Source organism: Felis catus, chromosome B1, assembly GCF_018350175.1.
Source record: "Felis catus isolate Fca126 chromosome B1, F.catus_Fca126_mat1.0, whole genome shotgun sequence".
Taxonomy (NCBI): Eukaryota; Metazoa; Chordata; class Mammalia; order Carnivora; family Felidae; genus Felis; species Felis catus.
The window spans coordinates 28,220,549-28,245,099 of NC_058371.1; the positions used below are offsets into that span (position 1 = coordinate 28,220,549).

Consider the following 24,551-nt stretch of genomic DNA (forward strand, 5'->3'; position numbering starts at 1 on the left):
GTTGACGAGGACTCATGCTGTCTTTCTTGTGTTTCAAACTGCTAAAATCAGGCATAGTCCCCAAGTCTAGAGTGGAGCACAAAAGGTGCAGAATGGAGGGTGGCAATCCATGACCCTGATAGCTTCTGGAAGCTTCTTGAAGATTTTTAACTATATGCTTCCCCCGCCCCCAAAATGCTGAATACCTTAGCATGCTCACCTCTCAGAGTCACTTTTCATCTCTCAATAAGATATTCTCTGATTCATTATAAGTAAGCTGTGTTGCAAGCATCTTTCTGGACTAGAAGTCCAAAGGGATTATCACTCCTCTCTATTCAGTTGGAACAATTTAGTTTACCCAGCTAGTTAAACTTTTTTAAGGTATCCCTTGGGATTTGCCATGGAAATGCATTTTGTAAATTTGATCATGCAGTGAGAGTACAGGGCTTTTATCATTGTGTCATTGTATTCCTTGCACTTACAGTGTACCAAAAGGTGATTCGGTTCTCTTTCCATTTTAAAAGATGAAGAAACTGAGGTACAGTGAATTTGATTTAGGAAAGTAGAGCCTCTTGACCCAAGTTTTCCTCTATTCTCTTGTTCACTGCTGCTCACCTTCCAACCCCTTCTAGATTTTTTTTTTTTTTTTTTATGATTCTCTAAATCCCCAGCTGTGCCCTTGAAGAACCACTCTCACAATCCCTTTTGATTCATGTTAGAAATTTGGCTAAGCCACTGCGTCATGATTCTTTTGAACTGGCTTTCTTATTTCTTCTACCCATTGCCTGTGGTCATTTCTTTATCTTAGCTCTTCAGTTTGACATCACCTTTGACCCAGAAAAATATATATCCCCTGATTTGTTTTTTCTTCATATTTTTTTCTTTCCTCAGCCCGTAGGTTTTGTCAGTTTTGACAGTCGCTCAGAAGCAGAAGCTGCAAAGAATGCTTTGAATGTAAGTAGTGATGATGTAATCATTGGTGTTTCCTTGTGAGGTGGGGGGAGGTAATACAACCTCTTTGGACAGGAAATCACATGGATGGAATATGACTGCTCAGTCTGATAGGGAGGGATTCATCAATTAGCTATCTAAAGAGATTTTTCCTGGGGTGCCTGGGTGGCTTAGTCGGTTGAGCATTGGACTTTGGCTCAGGTCATGATCTCACAGTTCATGGGTTTGAGCCCCACGTCAGGCTCTGTGCTGACAGTTCGGAGCCTGGATACTGCTTTGGATTCTGTGTCTCCTTCTCTGCCCCTCCCTTGCTCACGCTCTGTCTCTCTCTCCTCTCTCAAAAGTAAACATCAAAAAATTAAAAAAAAAAAAAAAAAAAAAAAAAAAGATTTTTCCTTGAATTGTGGTCACATGTGCAAACTATTAAACAATGCCCTGCTCTTCTCCAGCTTTTACTGTAATGTTCAAAATACCTGACAATGCCTTATTTTAATTCGGCCCAATCAGTCCCCATGGTCATGTGCAGTTTAGTTTGGCCATTGTTATATTCTCAAAGGCTAAGGCTAACCCAAGAGTAGATCAAAATCTTGGCTTTCCTCATCTCATGAGACTTACATTTTAGGTATGTGGCTTTTTTTTTTTTTTCTTTTCATTTTAAGGTTATAGTCTTTATTATCCTGGTTTTCCCCAAAGACATTGTGCTATAATAAATGGCTGTCAGCTGTAACTGAGTAGAGATACCTGTGTTTGGTTTGTAGGCTTCTTGTCTACATATGTTTTGAGACTTGCCAGCTTTATTTTAGCAAATATTTTCCCCCTTTAGTATGCCAGGAAACAAAACGACTTAAGAGGAACCAAGCTGAGAGAAGGTGAAAGGAAGCAGCATTTGAGTTCCAGATGCTGAGGGCTGATCCTGAGGTTAAGAGTTGTAGTGAGAATTCTGGATCCATCCTGCTTCAGGCAGTTGGCCTAACTGGCTGTGAATAAGATTGAAGAAAGTGGCCAAAAGGATTTAGGGTACTTCTTAAAAGGCAAGTGGCCCCTAGACTGTTGCAGTCTGAGTGTGATGGTATAGACCTTTGTGTTGCTATGGAACCTGCAGGTGCCCCTCCCAGCTGCTCCTTTGAGCACTTGGGTGCTAAGGCGGACCATACCGAGGAAGGCTGGAGGGGAGACCTGGTGTCCTGGAGACTCCGAGGGCCAAGGCAGAGGGCCTCCAGGGGGTCTGTTTAGTCATCATAATGGTGTCATTGTGACATGATCTTGAAAGGTTTTTAACCTTTGGAAAAAATGTACACACTCTCAGATGAAATGGTTTGCTTGTTGTTCTGGAACATCTTTGGAATCCAGGAGCTCTCAGGAGCTCAGGATTTTCCTGGATTTGGATAAAGTAACCTTCTGGTGAGAAAAACTGGTTCCACACCCTGTTTGTCTTCCACAGAACAAAATGTAAACCAATTATTTATTGCATACCAGTGGTACACACTAAAATGTAAAAATTGTTTTGATTTTACCATTACTGGATATAGCCAGAATTTTCTCAATATAAACAAATTTTAAGCATATCAAAACTGATTCTGTTTAGATGGTGGTGTTCTTTCATTCTTGCCACCATGTTCTTTGTTGTTGTTGTTCCTATAAAGGAAGTTAACAGCAGTTGAAGCTTGTTTACAGAATGGGTTTTCCATGGCTTTACTGTCTGAAGAACACTAGGCTTTTATATAAAGTGGACTTCTCTCATCTGACAAAGTTATCTCACAGTAACTTGGGAAGCACTCCAAGTGAAACAGTTCAACTTCAATTCTATTCTATGGACTTAAGGGTAACTCTTAATATTTACCTGTGGATTATTGAACCTGAGCTTGCTTCTGCTCAGAGGCTGACTTATGAGTGCAGGGCATTTATTGAGCTCTTGGTTGATTTCTTTCTTGACATTTTAATTTTTATATATAAAGCATGAGAGGTCTTTGTACCTTAGAAACCATCCTGTTGTTACAGTTCTGGGAATGGAGACCTGGAAAGGATGGATGGCTCAGTCAGGAAGCATATTAAAACTACAACTAGAAGTAAGCCTTTTGCATCTTAATCCTGTCTCCTTTGTACAACATCTTGATGCTTGCTTCGTCCATGGAATGTTGCTGTGTTTTTCCTGGTGGCGGTGACAGACTAATGTATATTGTCTGGGACAAATGGTCATGATAAAGTTTGGTGTTATGTGACAATGGAGCAGGATTTCTTTTCTCTACAGAGAAAATGGGCCCGTTCAGGACAATGTACTTAATCATGAAGCCGACACATTCTATGATCCCACATATTCTGTTTTCAGGGTCATCTTTTCTAATAGGTGAATTTAAAACATATGGTACTCCTAGCTGTTAGAAAATTTTCTCCTCTCATGTCATTTGCCCAGGCTTCTCTCACAAGCTTTTCTCACATTTCTTTGGGGAAAAGTTCCACGTTGTAATGTTTTGTCTTATTCTACAATTGAAAAACTAAAGCCTCAGTCCAGTAAGTCTCTCTATATAGAATAGTTCACAGAACCACTTCTCCGTGCTTCTCTTGTTGTCTTTCTCAGTCATGGTTACTGTCTGGTTATTAGTATTAATAATCAGTCTTTTCCCAAATGACTGATTTTTAAATGTGCTTTCTTCCATTTTTGGATTAAGTCATTTTGATAATTTTATGGAAAAACATGTTCACATTGAGTTAAGTGGTAACATTGAACTTTTATCAGGAGGTTATTCAAATCTTCTAAAGTAAATACAGTGTATTTTGTTTTTACAGCAAAAACTCCCAACTTAAGCTAAAAATAACCCAAACCCAGACTTCCCTTCAGGTTATCTATGGTTCCATTAATCCACATGATTAGAAACCCCATCCATTCTTTAACCTGACAGCAAAATACCTGACCTCTCCTTCACCCTTTATACACGTTTGTAACTTCCATACTGGCAGTTTACTGTTTTTCATGCTGATGGAAGGGGTTGCTGATAAACCAAAGTGTCTAGTAATCTTTAGGATTTGTTTATAATTTTGGAATGTAAATCAAATATGGTGAGTGATATTGAGAGTTACCCTGGTTTGGTAAAAATTTGTGCAAGTTTTAAAAAGAAACTTAGGAAATAGAGCAGGTATAAGGGTAAGGACCCTGAGCAGAGGTGAGAATAGGCCATCCTGGCTTCCTACCAACTGTGAAGACCCCAATATTGCCACTGTTGCCTCGCTGAAATCTTGTTTTAATAAATAAGAGTGATTGGTAGTTAACACTTCAGATTGACAGGCTTGTTGTGGTCCTTGCTTGTGTAAGTTTCCATAACAGGCGTTGTCTTACTCTGGTGTTTGGGAATCACTCATCTAAAGTACAGTTGACCCTTGAACATCACAGGGATCAGGGGCTGACCACCCCTTCAGTAAAAAACAAAAACACATAAATAACTTTTGACTCCCTCAAAACTTAATATTCTACTGTTGATCAGAAGCTTTATTGATAATATAGTCAGTTAACACATATTGTATGGTATATGTATTGTATATTGTATTATATGTATTGTATATTGTATTTTTACAATAAAGTAAACTAGAGAAAAGAAATGTTAGGAAAATACATTTACAGTACTGTATTTATTAAAAAAAAAGATTTTTTTTTTCCATGTAAGTAGGCCCACAGAGTTCAAACCCATGTTGTTCAAGGGTCAGCCGTACCTTGACAGGTTGTGTGTGAACCTCTGGAGTATATGTGCCATTTTGTTTGAAATACCTCTTCCCCTAATTTTATATAGTTGTTACTGGGCTAGGTTTTATTATAGACTCTATTGTAAATTATTATATCAGAATTAGAGAAGTCTGATGCAGTCAAACTGTACATCACTACAATTTGCCTTCACAACTAAACATTGCCTAGATAAACACGATAATTGGCGTTCTCTCAATTATACTAGTTGATGTAAAATATCTCTAATTATCATTGTACCCCCCAAGTCTATTGGATTCTTAAGTTTATTGAGATATAACTCACATAGCATACAATCCATTTAAAGTGTACAGTTCAGGGAGGCACCTGGGTGGCTCAGTGGGTCAAGCATCTGACTTAGGCTCAGGCCATCATCTCGCAGTTCCTGAGTTGAAGCCCTGCATTGGGCTCTCTGCTGTCAGCTCAGAGCCTGTTTCGGATCCTCTGTCTCTCTGCCCTTCCCCTGTTTGCACTCTTCCTCAAAAATAATTAACTATTAAAAACACGCTTAAAAATTGTGCAAGTCAGTGAGTTTTGATGTCATTCTTACAATTATACTTAAAATTTTGCCATCTTACTGATTTTTTAAGTGCACAGTTCAGTGGCGTATAATTACATTCACCGTGTTGTGCAGCTATCACCGATGTCTCTTTGCAAAACTTTTTCATCATCCCAAACTGTGTAACTGTTAATCAGCACTTCCCAATTTTTCCTTCTAGCCACTGGTTAACCTCTAGTTTATTTTCGGTCTCTAGCCTATTCTGGATATTTGTCCTTTTTGTGTTTGGCTTCTTTCCCTTAGTGTAATGTTTTCAAAATTCATCCATGTTGTAGCCTATGTCAGAGCATTGTTCCTTTTTTGGCTGATATATTGTTATATGGGTCTACCATCTTTTATTTATCCATTCATCTGTCGACGTATGCTTAGGTTATTTCCACCCTTTTGCTCTTGTGAATAATGAACGCTTCAGTGAACATTGGTGTACAAGTATCTGTTTGAGTCTCTCTTTTCAGTTATATTAGCTGTATACCTAGGAGTAAAATTGCTGACTCATATGGTAATTTTATCTTCCACTTTTTGAGGAACTTCCAGACCTTTCCATAGTAGCTGCACCATTTGAAATTCCCCCCAGTAACGTATATGGGATTCCAATTTCTCCATATCTTCCCCAATACTTGTTTTTTAAATTAGGATCATCCTAGTAGGTATGAAGTGGTGATTGGGTTATTGATAAATACTTTTTGACTGATTTCAATAGATTTGGGTTCTTTTGGAATCCTACCTGACAGAAAATGTTTCTTTTAACAGGGATTAGTAACATTTCTGTGATGTGAATTCTAATCAATAGAACTGAGTTACCATTAAATAGCTTAGTTTACCTGTTAATAAAAGAAGGGTAGGAAAAAAACCCAGCCTTTTTACCTGTTAATAAAAGAAGGGTAGGAAAAAAACCCAACCTTTACATGATTCAACCTTAATAAGTTAAGACTTAGGATTTGTGCTCTTTTATGTACAGTATGCAAGACAAAAAGGAATGGTATTTTCTCAAGGTCTAAAAAGACTTTGGAATAGAAATTAAAAAGCAGTTTGGTTTTGAAGAGGAAAAGTGCAGTCATGCAGACTTACAGTGGAAAGAAGCCTTAATAAAGAGAAAATGAAGAGAAATTGAGGGTATGTAGTATTAAATTCTTAATGATTGAGGAAATTTATCAGTTCAGTAGCGGGTATGGTAAAAAGAATTTTTAGGAAAATCTTTAATTTCTAAGAAAGCATGTTGAAAAGGTACTTGATACTGTCACATGTTGAGAAAACAGCCCATCTAATCCAGGGAAACTTTTGCTTTTCCATCCACATAAATTCCCGGCATTGAAGTAAACACTATGGTTATTTATATCACAGTGATTCCAGTCTTGTACACAATTTAATTTTGTTGAATAGCTTTAGCTCTCCAACTATCGAATTACCAAACAGTATGGCATTAATGAATCCATTAGTTCTATACCAGACTCCTCCTCATACACAGGGATATTATTCACTGCCAAAAGTGTTAAAAGGAAATCGAGCCAAAACACTTGCAGATGTTCTAAATGTGAACCTCTACTAGGAGTATACTTTCTTAGTGAAAAGATGTGGCCATAAAGTGTTGGTACAGACTCTGAGTACTGAGGGACACCAGGGCAGTCAAGATAGGCACTGGTCGCACAAAGATATTTTGGCTCTGGTTTGACAGAAGTCTGGACAACAGTCTCTGTTTCCTGTATCACAGGTTTTCCTGATAGGTTGTGCAAGTTAGGACTTTTGATCTTAATATTTGTACAGCTTGTGAGTTAGGTGAATTATTTCCACTAAACAAAAGTTTTCACAAACACAAGCATCCAGATGGTGTATTTCAGCTCCCCCTCACCAAGCACTATGTCAATATGTTTCTTATCAGTTTTAAAATTTTCTCCCTAAATTTCTCTTTGCCTATTGCTCAATATGGTTGAAGAGGCCCAATTAGTGTGATCCCAGCTGGGACTTTTGGATGGGAAATATGCAAGGCTGCCAGATGAGATCATGAGTCCGATCTAATGTTTATCTGTTAAATCTGTTTATAACTGCTTACTCTTGACTTGCAAAGTTCTAAGGCAGCCATTTGACGTCACTGGGTTCGGGACTATGTCTGTGCCGGTCAGTATAGAGTTGCTATGATGCAGGGTTATTGGACTCTTGTCTTTTTTCTCAACCCCGTGCACTTTGGGACTTGACAAACACTCAATCCAGCTAGCCCCATCAAAAAAATTTGAGATAGGTTCTCCACAAAAGTTACATCACCAAAAGTGACTCATAACCCAAATACAATGTAAAAAAGTAAAAATAGTAAATGATTGTTTAATAAGTTCTAGAATCTGTCAGATTATTTTTCTGTGCTTTTCTCAACGGTGGTCCTGCATTTTTGGGTTGTTATAAAACCTTAGGATGGTACAGCACATAATTTAAAAATTGTTCTGAAAAACAACTAATGAAGATGAACGCAAGGAATTTGTTAAATTTCTAATTAGAGTCTTTGCCTGAAGAAAAGTAGGTTATTTAAATCTATTAAGCATTCACATAAGAAACTGGACAATACAATGCTACTAAAAGAAATCCTAAGAAATGTAGGGCCACCTGGGTGGCTCAGTCAGTTAAGCAGTCGACTTTGGCTCAGGTCATGATCTCACGGTTCGTGGGTTCAAGCCCCACCTCTGGGCTCTGGGTTCACAGCTCGGAGCATGGAGCCTGCTTCAGATTCTGTGTCTCCCTTTCTCTCTGCCCCCTCCCCTGCTCTTTAAAAAATGTTTTTTAAAAAATGCTAAGAAATGTTAACATCATCCCCAAAGGAAACAAGCAGGAAGAGCCACTGATTCTCACACATAAACTGATTTATATTCCAATGATAAGTATGTGTGGAAATCTCAAGTTCATCAGCTATCACATGGCTATGTGAAACAGCCCTCAGACTTTGCATTGCAGCCTTTTTTTGAGGACCTAACTTGTTTAAACTTAAACTCCCTTTTAAATAGCTGTTTCGTATTGACCTATCTCCATGGTTCTTCAGGTGATTCAGAAATGTTGAGAATCTATTTGCCTCTTTTGTAAATGTAAGTAGAAAATAAAGTTAGTGTTTATGGAACACGAAGTGCAAAGAATGAGTTATTTGCTAGGACTCTTGCTAAGAAGCTGGGCCAGTTTTAGAGTGAAAGCTCTCTAGGCCATTCACATTGCTGATTTTTCTGCAGTGCAGCACATTTTGGCCCCTGAGATCACTCTTTATTGTAAAATCACTTTTTATTTTTTAGTGAATGATCATACCATACTAATGACTAGGGGTTACAGAGCTTCCACACTGGCTTAATGTTTCTGAAATTCTGCACAGATTTTAACTTTTGGCCCCCAAAGTTTTTGTCTTACTGTATAACTGGAATGCTTCAGAACTTTTTAAAGACTTGGGGAGCAGGGATGGGACTTGACCCCCCCCCCCCCACCTTAAAGTGGAATAGAGTGTTTTGACAAGACATTTGTCAATGGCTGTATTCTTATTTCCTCACAAGTACATACATTATGAGTTATTTTCTTTCTTTATAATTAGTGTAACCTTTTCATGCCATTTTAATGGGTATTTAATAATTATTACATAGGAACATTAAAAACTTTAAAATTACAGAACCATAATAGTCAAGGACTTTTATGTACATAAAAATAAAGGGGAGGAGAAATAGAGTAAATGCTTCTGGAATATGAAGATAGATAGCTATATAACCTGCATTTGTAAATATGGGATTAGGAGGAATAAGAAATAGTTCTAATGAACATGATTATACGGACTAATCTACAATCTTAAAAATAATACGGTCTCAAAATGCTAATATTTATACAAAAATAAACCATGAAAGATACTTTTAGGACTAAAATTTCTAAAAATGTAGTAAATTTCAATAGAGAATTATTGAAAAATTAAGTGGTACCTAGAGTTACCTGGACATTGAATAGGAGGATCTAAGTTTTTGTTTTCTAGCCGTTGTGGGGCAAGTTAATTTTAAAGATTAATGTTTAAAAATTTAAAATTTAAAGATCTAAATAATTCCCCTAGAGAATGCAGTTGTGTAGAAAATTTCTAGTGTAAACTAGTAACCATTGGTTCTCTTGTATTTTGAATCATTTTTAATCCATTTTGCCCTTTATTTGCCTTACGTAAACCATCGCTCAAAAGTAAATGGATGAATAAATACACAGGACTTAAAGAATAAATTTGGAAACATATTATGGGAAATGAAAATAAGTTTAAATGGAAAGGAATTCATGTTCTCAAGCAGGGTAGTTTATAATAAAGGAGCAAAAACAGGCAGAGTATAATATAAAGTGTTACTGTACTTTCAAAAGTATGAATAAAAATCAGAATTCACACAATATTACAGTATAATTTTTCATAGAATTTTAATATTCATATAGAAGGCCAATGTAATTGTGCAAATGAACATTGAACAGAAGGCAGAAGAAACTGTTGAGGGTTACAGGTCCTGGCTACACCTCAATGAAAAAAAGCAAACAACAAGGTTATGAAAGAATCAGGCTGTTTACACATCTTAGAATGCTAAATAAATGAAAACACTAATGGAGCAAACCTTTTTAGGTTTAGAAAGGTCCTACCTAACTAGTAGGAAGATGTTGACTTTTCCAGCACTTCACCATGTCATCTTGGTTTATCTGTAGGGGTGTTCACCAAAATACGAAAAACCTACTGTGTATTTGGTAGGGTAGTTCTGTGTATTTCTGCAGAACATTAAGTGTTACTGTGTTGGTACCTGTGAAAAGGTGCCTAAATCTCTAAATTGAGACTGAGAGAGGAGAACAGAAAGTTGCTTCTTGGTAACCAGTTATCATGTCTGAGAGACTTTCTAGTCAAAGGCAGTGTAATAAAAGTGTCAGTCAAGCTGACCTGGTTCAAATCCAGATTCTGCCACTTACTGATTCAAGACCCTCCTCTGGACCGCAGTTTTCCTCCCATTAATATTCTGTTGATAGTACTTATCTCAAAGGGCATAGGGATCAAAGTAAATGCGATAGATAATTTTAAAGCCACTCGCACTCAATAATAGTAAGAATTCTGGTAATTAATGGGGATGATGATCTTCACAAAGGACTGTTTTTTATTCCTTAAGCCCCCTTTGCTACAGTCTGATTTTAAAATAATGTCTGTAGAATCCCAAATTCCACTAGGTTCAGAGTAGTTCTGAAGGCTTATTTGTATTATAATTAACAGTAAATTGATCATCAGTCCTTTCTTGGAGCTTTTTTGGGAAACAGAGTTGCAATATGGTCCTTAATATTCTCAAGTCTTCAAAATATTGCAAGCCCAACAAACGCCCCCCCTCCTTTTGTCCGTTTCAGGTTCCAGTTGAATCTGTTTAAAACCAAAGACCCCACATCCATTCCATATAAATTCTTTATTTAGCAGCCAGTGAGATTCCTTAGTTAATTGTCAGACAAGCCTTTTTGCAGAGAGGTTTAGCCTCAGCCTTGTTAGATCACCAGTAAATGGCCTGAGGTAGTGCGTTAGAACAGTGGCAGAGCACTGATTTAAGTTGCTCAGAGGTGAGATCAGTTTTGACCTATTTTAGTTCTGTTCTCAGTGCAGCGCAGGAAGTACTTTGCAATGAACTTCTGAAGTTTGAACTTGTTTACATTCTTTCTTACTAACTTGTGCCTAAGCCCCAAACTCTTGGTTGGAAAGAGAGCTTACAAGGTCTGTGCTAGATAGTTTTTTCAAAAACCAGTTTAAGGAGCAAATGCTCCTCTCTTTTCTTATTTCTATATTTTTACTGTATTCATCAGAGAACAGATTTTTTTCCCACCCATGAATTGATTTGTCTGTAGTGTTTTTTTTTTTTTTAACTTTTTTTTTAATGTTTATTTTTGAGAGACACAGAGTGGGGAGGGGCAGAGAGAGAGAGGGAGACACCGAATCTGAAGCAGGCTCCAGGCCCGACATGGGACTCGAACTCACGGACTGTGAGATCATGACCTGAGCCGAAGTTGGACGCTTCCCCAACTGAGCCACCCAGGTGCCTCTGTAGTGGTATTAATATGTGACTTTGAGAACCAAATAATTTATTAGTATAGATGGCACTCATTTTTGCCCCCAGTAAAGTTGATTTCCAAAAATATTTATTTTTAAATGTAATACAGCCTTCCTAAAGAATTGCCGTTATCCTGTTATGCAGCTTAAAAATCAGTAACACCTATGTACACGTTTTCTACTTCCTGTTGGTATTTAGTTTTAAGATGACCTAAACTTGGTTGTGCATAGGTTATGCATACATCATGTAGGAGATGCCCCTGGATCTTGTTGACGGGAGGAGTGTTCATTGATGAAAAACTGGAAAGTAGGAACAAGGCTATAAAAATATACTTGGAGGCCTGTTGTGGGCTGTTGTGTCTGATCTTTAAATGGAAGTCTTTCCAAAATGGTTTTGGAAAGTTGAGGCAATGGTCTTTTCAGTTGTAGAGTTTGTTTATATATCGGCACTTGTTTCTCCTCTCCTCCCTCCATCTCTTTTGTTTCTTCTGCATCAGCCACTAATAAAGGTTCAAAGTAAACTTTGCAGAATGATCCTTAAAGAAGATACAGAATGTTAAGCTGGCTCTTCAAATGATCCAACAAGCACTTGAGGTCAACCTAAAAGAAGAGTGTGTTAAATGTATTTTCTTAGTCTGCCTACCTTACAAGTAGGACTTATTCTTCATATGCTTTTGTATATAGACGAAGAATACTTGGTTTTTAGAACTCTAAGATTCATTATATTGCACAGAGTTAATCATCTAAGAGTTCATAAGGTATTTTGATACAAACCCACACACATCTATTGTCTCATTTTGCCTGGCATGTGCCTAATATGTGTTAGAGAAGCAGGGTGTTCTCCTTCTTTTCAATGATTAGAAAATTAGTTTGTAATTAGTATGATTGCCTTTTCCTAAACTGACCTGGTTTAGGAATACAAACTATGGCTAAGAATAGGGTTGTGATTTCTTTTATTGGCTTTATTGTTTAGGTTTTTTCCTTCATGCCAAACTCACTGATTGAAGCCTATGATCTGGACTTTACAGAAACCATATTACCTAGAAATCCTGTACACTGACGCACATTATGTTTTATGACTCAGAAGTTTTTGTTATGATAGCCATAAGGCTCTGGACAAGTACTTGTGGGAAGTGCTTGTGGGACGGACTTGGTTGAGGCAGAACGTCTTTATTTCCCAAATGAGTGAAGTTAACCATTAAAAATCTGAGGAGTGGAGCAACAGACATCAGACTGGATTGTAACAGGCCAACGTGAAGCAGATGTGGACCATCACAAGTTTGTTTTGATATTCTTTCAAGATACTGTCAGGGTCAAACCCTTAACTAGATGAAGATACTACCTAGGATCTGCTTCCTTTCAAGCTTTCACTGGTAGTGTCATTTGTTGAGTGGCTTCATTCAGCAGGTAGTGGGAGTAAAAGGTGGTCCTGTAGCTGCTGCCTTTCCCCCTGCAAAGGGAGGAGAAGGGATGGTTTACCGGTGTAGTCATCCCGATGATGAGAACTTGGGGCGGTGGTATTAGGACTATACGGTGACGGGGACGGCTAGCAGCACCAGCCGCATCTGGTGTTTGTGTGTGAAGGGTTCTAAAAAGTGCCCTTTTCTCTACCAGAGCAGTTGACCTCTGTTTACCTTCAGAGTCCTCAGAGTGAAAATATTAATGTCAGGATTCCTGAAGGAAAGGATACCTTCTGCACTCTGGCCTATGTTTCTTTCCACATAACATTATCTGTTTCAAAGCGTCACTGTAAAATACTGCTCTAGTGGGTAACTGTGCTTGAAGTGGAGACCTCCCCTTCCTAACATTGTCAGGGCCCAGGTCTTTCGATCATCCTTTTTAGGACAGTTTGAGAACATAGTGGCAAAAGTTCAAACAATCATGCCCTCTCAACCCTTTGGAAAATAAACTCTGTTTGACTCTGATTCTGTTGACATATTTAAGATGGAGTTTAAAGCTTCTTCAAAGACCCTGTCATGACTTTACAGTCATCCTATACAAAGCAGATTCTCCTAGGGCATGGTTATGTACACAGGGGGTGGCTGGCTAACAAAAAGTGTGCATTAGTGGAAAAGAAATAAATTTAGCTGGGGTGGATGGTCCGAATGGAGTCCCATATACCTCTGAAGTACTTCTACCTGCTTCTCTCAGAAAGTAGATCCAGTCTCTGCAGTTAGCAGTCAGTCCCCCAAAAGGTACTCACATTATGTGAACTAACAGAAATGGGCAAGAGGAAGAGGACAGGCATCAGCTCCCTCCTGGGGGTGGGGGCGGGGGGAGGGGGGAAGGGTGGTTGGGGGAAATGAAACCAGGTGGAATAAAAGAATAATTCAAAATTACATAGTACTAGCTTGGACAAGAGCTCAGATAATCCCGTTTTGTCCAGTCGTGAGAATCCCACAGTTGTGTATGAATCTCCTCTTTTAAGAGTGGGGGAAGCACTTTTCCAGAAATAACAAAGGAGAAAAAATCCTTATCAGTCCATAGTGGTAGCTCCTTAGCTGGTGAGCACTGGGCCACAGGAGTGTTTATCATATGCTAAACCTTAACCATTGACACAACTTTTTTTCTCTTTTAAATGTTTATTTTTGAGGGAGAGAGAGAGAGAGAGAGAGCGCGCGTGAGCGAGCAGAGACAGAATCTGAAGCAGGCTCCAGGCTGTCAACACAGAGCCCAATGCAGGGCTTGAATTCACAAACCTGAGATCATGACCTGAACCAAAGTCAGATGCTTAACTGACGGACCCACCCAGGCGCGCCAACACAACTATTTTCTTAAAAGCAACTCTATGAGATGAGGACAGTTTTCATTTCCAGTTGTGATAGCTGAGGAAACTGAGGTACAGAAAGGTTCAGCAACATAACCAAGATCAGCAATGGAGATAGATTTGAATGCAGGCCGACTCCAAAGCACACTCCTAATTGTAGCAATTTAAGCCTCTTACTTGGGAGGAGATCCCACCCACAATTGGTTATGACCTTCATTTGGGGTGTTCTTTTGTATTTGTCACTCACTATAACTATTGCTGATATTTCTGAGAACCTTTTTTTTTTTTCTTGCCTTCCTTCACCAGTAAAGGGAAGGGGGCCCACCAGGACCATCTTCTCCTAGTTCTTATCTAGTCCTGGACTTGAGGGAATAGAAACAAGGTTTTCCTCCTTTTGTTGTTGGGGCATGTCCATCCTTTACTTTGTGCATTTTGCCATAGGAGTCTGGCTTAGTGAAAGAGTGTGAGTTTGCATGCTGCACTTTATTGAAATGAATAAAAATGATGCCAACAATAAAACCTGTATTCTAGGAAGTGGCCTAGTCAACTAGGAAATACTATTAAAATCCTTTTATTCCAGACCCAGGATGCCTACTGAAGGATGATACTGGGTTTCTCTCCTGTGGCCAGGCTGACTGATTCTGTTAGAACACCGAGAACTGAGCTTGTCACATGTTATCTGGGGAGAAATTACATAGGCTAAAAATCAAGGATAAACCTCTAGAGACATTCCAGACTGGGTGTGGACACGTATTCCTTTGTCACTAAGACTTTCAAAACAGGTTACTGTCATTGTGTTTTATGGAACATCTGGTTTAGAGACAAAATTATACAAAAAAAAATTTTTTTCCCCGCCGTTAAAAACAAGGATAAATGGCCTCTAAAAACCTCATATTCACTTGGAAGACTGTTCTAGTAGGCATGGAGCAAGGAATTGTATGTACAGAGAGCCCTGGGAGAGGGGTCGCTTTCTTCAGGTATGATCCAGATATATTGCCAATGGAGAGGGACCCCTTCTTTTCAAATGAGTGTTTAGGCAAGGAGGACAGTGAGTAATAAGTCAGTGTATTCTAAGGTAAATCTACAGCAAGGATTTTGAGGTAGTTGGATTAAGAAAAAGAACAAGGCATAATTGCTCAGTTTCTCAATAGACAGTGACCCAGCAGCATGGGCTGTTGTGTTAACAGTCCTGATGTTTCTGCAAGCAATGCCCTATTTAGGGAAAGTATGAAATATGGTTCACATGTGATAGATTCTTCTCCTCACTTGTTCATTCCTTGTGGGATCCCACTTCTACCTAAATTTCGACACAGTGGAAACTGAACAACAACCTCCATTATTTTCAGAAAATAATGCAGTCTTTGTAAGATAAAGAACTTCACAGAACTGTAATGTACACGTGTACACAATCATGGAATCAGAAAATTGAATTCTGGATTCTCCCAGTCAGCTATGAATTTAGGTGGATTACATGACCTTTCTGGATCTTAATTTCTTCATCTGTGCTGGGGAAGATACTGGCATTTTGGGTGACACTGTATTTATATTGTATCAGACTGCCCTTGTAGTAGAATTCTAACATCCTTGCCTCCTTCCCACTGAATTCCAGTATGGTCTTAAGTCTCGTAGCAGCCCCAAAACACTCTCACACGTTACCAAGTCTCCCTAAAGAGTTGGGGAGTGGATGGGGGACAGGGGCAGTGAGGAGCATTACCCATGATTGAAAACTGCTAGATTAGGTGGTCCCAAAAATTAAGTCATAAAATTCTATGAATTTCATGCTTTATGTAGATAGCTCTCCACTAAGCATCAGAGAACCTGACCCAGACCTCTTGTAGCAACCTGCTTCCTGTGATCTTTACTCAGACAGTTGTGGTCTTTTTACATTTTATAAATGGTAATTACATTTTATAAATGGTAAAAAAAAAAAAAAAAAAAAAAAATCGTAGTTTTCAGAAATGATACGTTGGAAGACATTTTTGAAATTGTTGACAGTCATTTTCCCCCCACACTCCTATTTCCTTTTTTCCAGTCATCTTTTCTATTTATATTTATTACATGCAACTCTTGAACTTCCCTCCACACTTTTTTTCTGAGCTTCATCCCCAGAACAGATTACCTAGATAGATGAATGCTTCTTTTTGGCTTATCTTAAGTCATTTTAAGGCTCCAGCTGAATATATTGTTTTCAGACTCCTAGGGAAACTTTTGCATGTCCCTTGCCTCGAGTCTGTTTCTAATCTGAGTATTTTATGCTGCTTGTAGAAGAGAAAACTGACAATACTCAGAAAACTGTAAATATATTTTGGTCCTCTCAGACTTCAGAATATCTTTAAAGTATGTATTTACCTCCTCCTATCTGGCAGGAATGACCTGTCAATTTTTAGAAAACAGTTTGTATTTCTAACTTCTGTTTTTAACTTCTAAAAGGTAAAAGTTAATTCTTTCAACTTCATTTTTTTTTTATGTTGAAAGATTTGTGGTCCTCAGATTATTTCCTGTAGCCAAATGCTCTTTGAAAATAGGAGGCTTTTATTCTTAGCCCTCTTTATAAAATGTTTTAAAATGTAACAGCATGGATAAATGCAGTGAGATACCACTTCACATCTATTAGGACGCCTAAAATAAAAAGGCAATAACCAGTGTAGAGGAAGGTGTGAGAAAGTTGGGACACTCCATCATTGGTCGTGGGGTTGAAATGGTATAGCCACTTCGAAAAACAGCTCCACAGTTCTTCAAAAATGTTAGCATAGAGTTACCACATGATTCAGCAATTCTACTCTTAAAGAATTGTATCCACACAAAAACTTATACACAAGTGTTTATAGCAGCCAAAAAAGTGGAAACAACCCAGCGTGCATCAACCGATAAAAGGATAAACAAAATACAGTTTATTCGTACAATAGATTATTATGAAACAGTAAAAATGAAGTTCTCCTTCATGTGGTATAATATACCTCATGTGGTATAATATGGATGAACTTTGGAAAACGTTATTCTGTGTGAAAGAAGCCAGTCCCAAAGGACCATGTATTGTGCGGTTCCATTTATATGAAATACTCCGAATGTAGGCACATTCAGATACTGAAAGGAGATTCCTGGTTGGAGGGTTGAGGGGAGAGAGGAATGAGTGACTGACGATGGATACAGAGTTTCTTTTGGGGGCTATGAAAATGTACTAAGCTCTGTAGTGATGATGGTTGTCCAAGTCTGTGACTATATGAAAACCCATTGAATTGTACCCAAGAGGGTGAATTTGGGGTTGTAAATTATATTTCATAAAGCTATTAAGAATAGCATGTGATATTCTAATAAGTTTCAGAATAGCATTTAATTTTTAGTTAAATTAACATTAAATAGAAACCGAAGTCATAAATAAAATAGATTCCAATATTGGGTTATTTAGAAAGAAAGGGCTCGAATACATTTTGTGGTGGGATGAAAAATCGTTCTCATGTAGTGTAGTATAATTAAGCCACTTCCAGCTTGTCCATCTCTTGGCCCTATCTTTCCCCACATACCATGATGACTGGAAATCTTTGGAGTACGACGTTTAGGTAATAAGACTCATTCTCTCATTTATTTATCAGCTTGTCCTACTTATTAGCTTCTTTATCAGCTTGTTCTTGTAGCAGTGGAAACTGGTTTTGGAGCACTAAATTTTGGAAGAAGCCAAAACATTGCTGAGAAAATGGATAGTTATTCTAATACTCTACCAAATCTGTGATCTCAATAAATTAGAATATGAATGCTTTACAAAGCTTATACCTCATCTCTATTATGGTGTATGCCAGTCTCTAGTTACTCCTGAGAATTAAATTGGTTCTTCTTCTCCATAGATACTGTTTAATGTACTGCTGTTTACAGACATGAGCAGTCTTCAGCTTCTCTGTTTGATCTTGAAAATTTCGAAGGAACTCAATCCCCCCCCCCCATGCCCCCCGCCATCCCGACCACCCCATGCCCTGGTCCCACCATACTGATTTCCTCTGGCTTGTGCTATAATAATCACTACCTTCAAGAAGAGAAATGAAAGCATAAAGAGGTATAACTGAGGCTCAGTGAGGATGGCCAGCAGTGGACACCAGGTAGAGCAGCTACCACCTGGTGGAGCTCTGAGTCTCAGAGTTTATTACAGCAAGTTATGACGTAGCTCTGAAGATTTATTGGGGTCACTGCTTGGGTAAACCTGAAGAGGAACATCAGAACTCCAGCTCTCAGATCTGTGGTTTGGTACCAGAAACCAAGATAAGGAGGGAGGTGTGGAGTGGGGAGAAGACGACAAGATCCAGGTACCAGATTATGAGGTCAGAGAGCGGTAACTACTAAGTTTGACCTTAATTTGAGCTCCTTTCCTCTGGTTTCTTATTTCCTGGACACAAGATGGGGGTTTCACTGACTTCATTTGTGAAGGTCAGAAGTTTCGCAAGGCTAAGGAAGAACTGAGCAAATGGATTTTTAGGCACTGAGGTTTTATTGTATGTATAGTTTCTGGTGACAGATTATTCTCCTTCTGTATTAGCAAGTCTGAATGAATTGGTTAAAACCTGTAACTTAACAGGCATTTGTTTCTCCTTTTCTGCACAGACGCCTGGCTGGGCAGGGTTTTCTTGATGCCCCACATTCCTTTAGAGCAGAAGTGGGTCTTCATTTGGAGTTGGGTGTGGAGAAAGGAGCAGTAAAAAAACTTACTAGAATCAACCAGGAATCTCTTTTGAGCATATGAAGTTGAATCTTACTAAATTGCTGCTACTTTATTCCTTGTCTTTGACCAAAAAAAACACAAAAACACAGACGTTTTATGTGATCTAATACATCCAATACAGATCCGATCCGATCCACTGGATTATTTGGTCAGAAAGGGGTATGTGTGAAATGCCTAGGAGATTCTGATAGGAAATGACCTTTTTTTTTTTTTTTTTTTTTTTTTTTTTTTTTAAATAAAGAACTGAGTTACTTGTGACTGTCCTCCAGAGGAGAGCAGCATCCACTGACCATGGAATGAGTGGTAGAGGGGGCCTGTTACTTGCCAGTAGTTTTCATATCATTCACTGAATGGAATAATCTTAAAACATTTGAATTTGTCGTATTGGGACTTTGTAAAGGCTTTCAGGCTGCGACTCACCAGGAGAAACCAGGCATTGAACACAGTTCAGCCTTGAGAATGTTCCCTCCGCCGGCTTCAGGCCATGAACTTCACCGACCTTTTATAAAAGCAGCGGTGTTGATTACAGCAATTTTAGCCCCAGTTATCTTTACCCTTCCTTTCTCTTGCTCCCTTTTAAAAACATTCAACATGTTTCAGTTAGAAGTTGAAAACTAAAAATTAACTACAATAAATTTGATTAGAAATGTTTGGTTATTTAAATGCTTTCTTTTAAAGGTTCAGTATATCAGGAAGTCATAACAGGTGGCAGGGTGATGTTAAAATGCTAGGTCCTCTGCTTTTTGGCCTGCATATATAACATTGATGAATGGGTTGTTGAATCAACTTTAACTTAAGTGGTAAAAACAGTTAACCTGCTATGAATACATAGATAAAATAAAATACCAAAATAAGTGAATCTGACTGTATTTCAGATGAGTAATATAATCACACTGAAGGTGGGAGGGAATGGAGAGAACTTACCCAAATAATTCTTGAATATACATACTGGCTATATACTTGTAGACTAAAGGTCAAAAAGAACTGTAAATATTGAACTTTAGTTATAACAGGTTTATTTTTATGTTAATACTATTATAGCAATTCTGACAATACTTAGTTGCCCTTCCTGTACTGGGCAAATAAGTAAATGTATAGTGGATAATCTCTCTAGGATGCAGTGAAGGAGTTAGAAATATGGAAAGGGAAGACTAGAATTAACCCAGTGGTGTTAGGTTGGGATTGGAGCTATCAGTACAAACTTGTCTTTTTAATATATCTGAATAGATGTGGAGAAATAGATACAGATGTGAAAATTGTGTGTGTGAGTGTGTGTATGTACATACAAATCTGGGACGATCTGAGTACCAAAACAAATAGTAATTATAAATTATAAAATCAAATAAGCTATGAATCAGTACTGATATGAGTGAACAAATAAATGAATGAATAATAAATGGAGCATAAGAGCTTTTCCTTAGAGTAGAAAATAAATATTGAAGGAATGATGAAATTAGCAAATCACCATTTGGCAACTGCAATAGTAATGATTGCCCCAGGTAAGAGTTTTCAATAGATGTTAAAACTAGTAGGTGAAAGTTTAATAGAAACCTGATATTTATATAGTCTCAAGTATCTCCCTATGAGATCTTTATAAAAAAAAAAAAAGTAACCTTACTAGTGGAGAAACTTGGCAAGTGATCAGAGTTATCACTAGTAATGGGACAAAAATGACATCATGTACCTCCTGATATGGTGCACTGAGAATGACACATCTCTTCTGTGATATTCCTGCCAAAAATGCATAACCTGAATCTAATCAAGAAACAAATCAGATAAGCCCAAATTGAGGGACATTCAACAAAATAGCCTGTACTCCTTAAAAAAAAAAAAAAAAATGTCAAGGTCTCAGAAGACAAGGACAGAGGAAGATATTCCAGAAGAGTTAAAGAGATGACCGCTAAATGCTGTGTATGATTCTGGACTAGATCCTGGATCAGGAAAACAGATAATCTTTGCTTTTGGGAAATCTAACTGTAAAGGGTAAAGGGGCATCGTGCTTCAATTTACTCTTCTACAGTTCAGGGAGGAAACAAAATTATGTGGAGGAAATCTAGGCAAAGGGCATATGGGAATTCTTTGTACTACATCTGCAACTTTTCTATAAATCTGAAGTTATTTGAAAATATTTAAAAAAAATAAGACACTAATATAGCTGTTGAGTGCTGTGTGCTAGGATGTCTTGTATTGGTTCTGCTCTGCCTCTTGTAGCACTCCCTGGAAAATCACTTCTGTGAGCTCTCTCCCTTTCTTCTTTTTAATCTATCAGATGTATAACTTTAAACGTATTTGTAAGAAACTTAAACAGTACAAAACAGATGTTTTCTTCCCACTATCACCACCAGAGTTACCACTGTTAACAGGTTAGTTGCTTTCACCATGAACATTCATGGGCTTACACAGGTAAAGTGTTCACATACAAATCTCCTCTCCCCACCCCCAGATCCATTAAACATTGTTGACAATCTTTTTTTTTTTTTTTTAACCTTCTTTTGCTATGGACATCTGTGTGTGTGTGTGTGTGTGTGTGTGTGTGTGTGTGTGTGTGTATACGTACACACAGCTTTGCCTCATTATTTACCAGTATTTTTTCTAAATGAGTGTTTTCATTGTCCCTTAAACTCTTCGTCAAGAACTGACAAACTGACTTACTTTAATAGTACTATTTGTAAAGATACTGGGATAGTTGGTAGCTTACAGATTTGAAGGATGTACCAAATAAGACTCCGTCAGGCATCAGGAGGGCTCTGAAGACCTCACTCAGTGACGGGAATTTGGAGACTTTTTCTGGAGGAAGAGACCGTTATGGTGACTTAACGCCAGCCCACCTCCATTTTCTATGTTTCTAATATGTAAGGTTGAAATCCTCAGAAGAAAAAAACACATATGGTCACTTTGGACAGCATCTGTCCCTTGAATAGTCAGAGCTGTTGCTAAGGATGTAAGGGCTCAGCAGACATTGGCCTCTGGGTGCCCTCCCAGAGAAGGACCAGCAAGCCAAGCAGCCATCCCAGAGACCCTCTCTTTCCAGGTCTGTTCTAACCGCTTCATGTCTGGTCTCTTCCAGTGTCTGCTTTCAGTTCAGCTGCCCTTTCACTACTGGAGTTACCCTCCACTACAGTGATTCTCAAATAGTCCTATACAAGCAGCATTAGCATCAGCTTGGGAACTTGTTAGAAATGCAGATTCTCAGGTCCCATCCTAAACCTATTGAATCAAACTCTGGAGATGTGGGACTCTGTTGTTAGGAAGTCAACTAGATGGTTCTGATTCATGCTAACGTTTGAGAATCATGGATCTACTAAATCTGATCGTATTAGTTTAAAAAATTTCAGCATCTCAGCTATGCTCATATTCCAGAGTTCTTCCTCATGGCACAAAAGGTCCTGTGGTCTCACCCTAGCCTGCTTGTGCAGTCATTTATCTCCCTGCCCCGCATGCATGTACATGCACGTACTCAACCCTTCTCTACATCCTGTCACACACAACTTTGCTGAGCCCTTTCCTGGACTGCCACCTGGTAAATTTCTGCTCTTCCATCACTTCCTCTATGATGCCTTTGCCTCCCCTGTTCCCCAGTCACTTTCTGCCTTGGCTGTGTTTCTCACAAGGCCATAGACATTGTGTTTATCTGTTTAACCATTAGTTTACCTATACAGCTCCACCACCAGAGTGTGACCTCTGAACTCCCTCAAGGTAGAAACTTAATTTCATTTATTCTTTTGTCTCACACATAACAAGGTTTATGTGCTTGGTCAAATTCTGTTTTGTTTTTTACTCTTTATCATGAAACTTTAAGCGTACCAAAAGGTAAAGAATATAGTAATGAACATCTCTTAACCCATCACCAGAATTTACCAACTTACCATTTTGCCACATTTGCTTCATCTTTTTTTCCTAAGTGTTTCTAAGTAAATGCATGTTGGATCATTACATTTTGTCATTATAGTCTTTGTATTTTAGTACTAAAAGCTAGAGACATTTTCCTAAGTTACTATAATATCACATATTGACAATTCCTAAATACCACCTATGCCCATTCTGTATTTGGTTTTCTCCATTTTTCCACAAAAGGTCTTTTACATCTGTTTTGTTCTATCAAGGACCACACATTGCATATGAAGGAAGGTCTCTAAGGATATCCTAATCATTCTAGAATAGCTCTTTTCCTCTTTCTTCCCATTATTCAGTGAATACATCCTAACCTTTTCTTTTTTAAATTAACGTTTATTAGTTTGAGAGGTGGAGGGCTGAGAGAGGAGAGAGAGAATCCCAAGCAGGCTCTGTCTGCACTGTTAGCACAGAACCCGCTGCAGTGCTTGCACTCACGAACTGTGAGATCATGACCTGAGCTGAAACCAAGAGTAAGACACCTAACTGACTGAGCCACCCACACGCCCCTAAACTCCTAACCTTTATCCTCACTCATGTGGGATAACGTTAGTCCAAGACCAGTGACAGTACTAAGGAGTTGGAAGATGTTGTACCTATATGGTCCCAAATCCATGATTTGCAGCCAATAAATCATTCCAGTACCAGGCAGTATACACAAGAAGCCAGTAAGTATCACAATAGCTAGAGAAATAGGGGAGCTACTTGGGATGTGGGCTTTGTGCATATTCAATTAGTATTTTCTCCATTTTGTCTTCAAGTCACTGGAAGACCTAGAAATTCATTTAACAGTGACTCTCTTTATCCCTAGAGGCTTGAGTCTTCAGGATTTGGTAACTTCACCTTGCCCATTTCCTTCTGTGTATTATATACTAGCCTTTTCCTTATCCTTTTAGGATTATGAGCTTTGATAGAGTTTTTGAGCAATAAATGGCATTTTTAAGCTCTCTGATTTGCTTATAATCTTAATCCAATTTAAATAGGAAACACAAATTTGCATTGGGAGAGTTCAGCCCACAATTCAGAAAAATCTTTTAACTTTTGTTTACAAATAGTTAAGTTTTATTTACATTTAAGAGAAAGAGAAAAAGCGTATTTTAAAATAATTCCTTCAATTCCTGAATGCAATAACTGAGTTTGAATTTAAAGCATTACAGTGTGTAAATGCAGAATCTGAATTTTCTTTAGGAGTTACTAATTGCTCTCTGTAGCTTTTGAGATTGAATTCTTAGGACTTCTAGTGATCAAATACCAGGCCATACACCAGTTGAAGAAGATTGTTCCTGTGGGTTGAGTGACCTGTGGTGATGGAAAAGGTGGAATTGGAGATTGGCTGATGGGAAAGGGGAAATTTATCTATATGAGGCCACAGAATGTTCAGAAAGAATACTGTGAAATATTTTAGAAACTATGGTACAGGAAAGAAAACTGTTAGCATGTTAGCAAGGCTATCTGGGGGCTGCCATAACAAAATACCATAGACTGGGATGGTTTAAACAACAGACATTTAATTCTCTCAGTTCTGGAGGCTAGAACATCCAAGATCATGTTAACCAGCCGATTCTGTATCTGGTGAGAATCCTCTTCCTTGGTTGTAGTCCTCACTGTGTACTTGTGTGGCCTTTATTTGGTGTGTGCTTTTGGAGACAGATCTCTGGTGTATCTTCCTCCTCTTCTAAGGGTATACTACTGACCCCATCTTAGGGGCCCACTCTTAAGATCTTCTCTAAACTTAATTACCTCCCAAGACCCTACTTCCCAATACCATCACATTGGGGGTTAGGGCCTCAATATATGCATCCTGGCAGGACCTCAGCATTCAGTCCGGGACACCACAGTATAGGATTTGAAACTGCCCTGGTAGACTCTTAAGATTACGAGACTATTAAGGATACGTTATTTGTCAGCACTGTCTTTGTACCTCGTAGGTAG

The 24,551-nt window shown here is 38.3% G+C and overlaps 1 protein-coding gene across 16 annotated transcripts in view; it reads left to right on the forward strand.

Annotated features, from left to right (window-relative positions):
* The window catches only part of RBPMS (RNA binding protein, mRNA processing factor), a 177,115-nt gene that overhangs the window by 82,486 nt on the left and 70,078 nt on the right, over positions 1-24,551 (forward strand). For 15 of the 16 annotated variants that reach the window (XM_023252437.2, XM_023252435.2, XM_045055320.1 and 12 more), the window contains one exon: positions 871-933. In XM_023252437.2, coding sequence (XP_023108205.2) covers positions 871-933 — 63 coding nt within the window. Of the gene's footprint in view, positions 1-463; positions 518-870; positions 934-24,551 lie in introns of all 16 variants that reach the window. The other variant, XR_006596411.1, reaches the window with a different exon arrangement.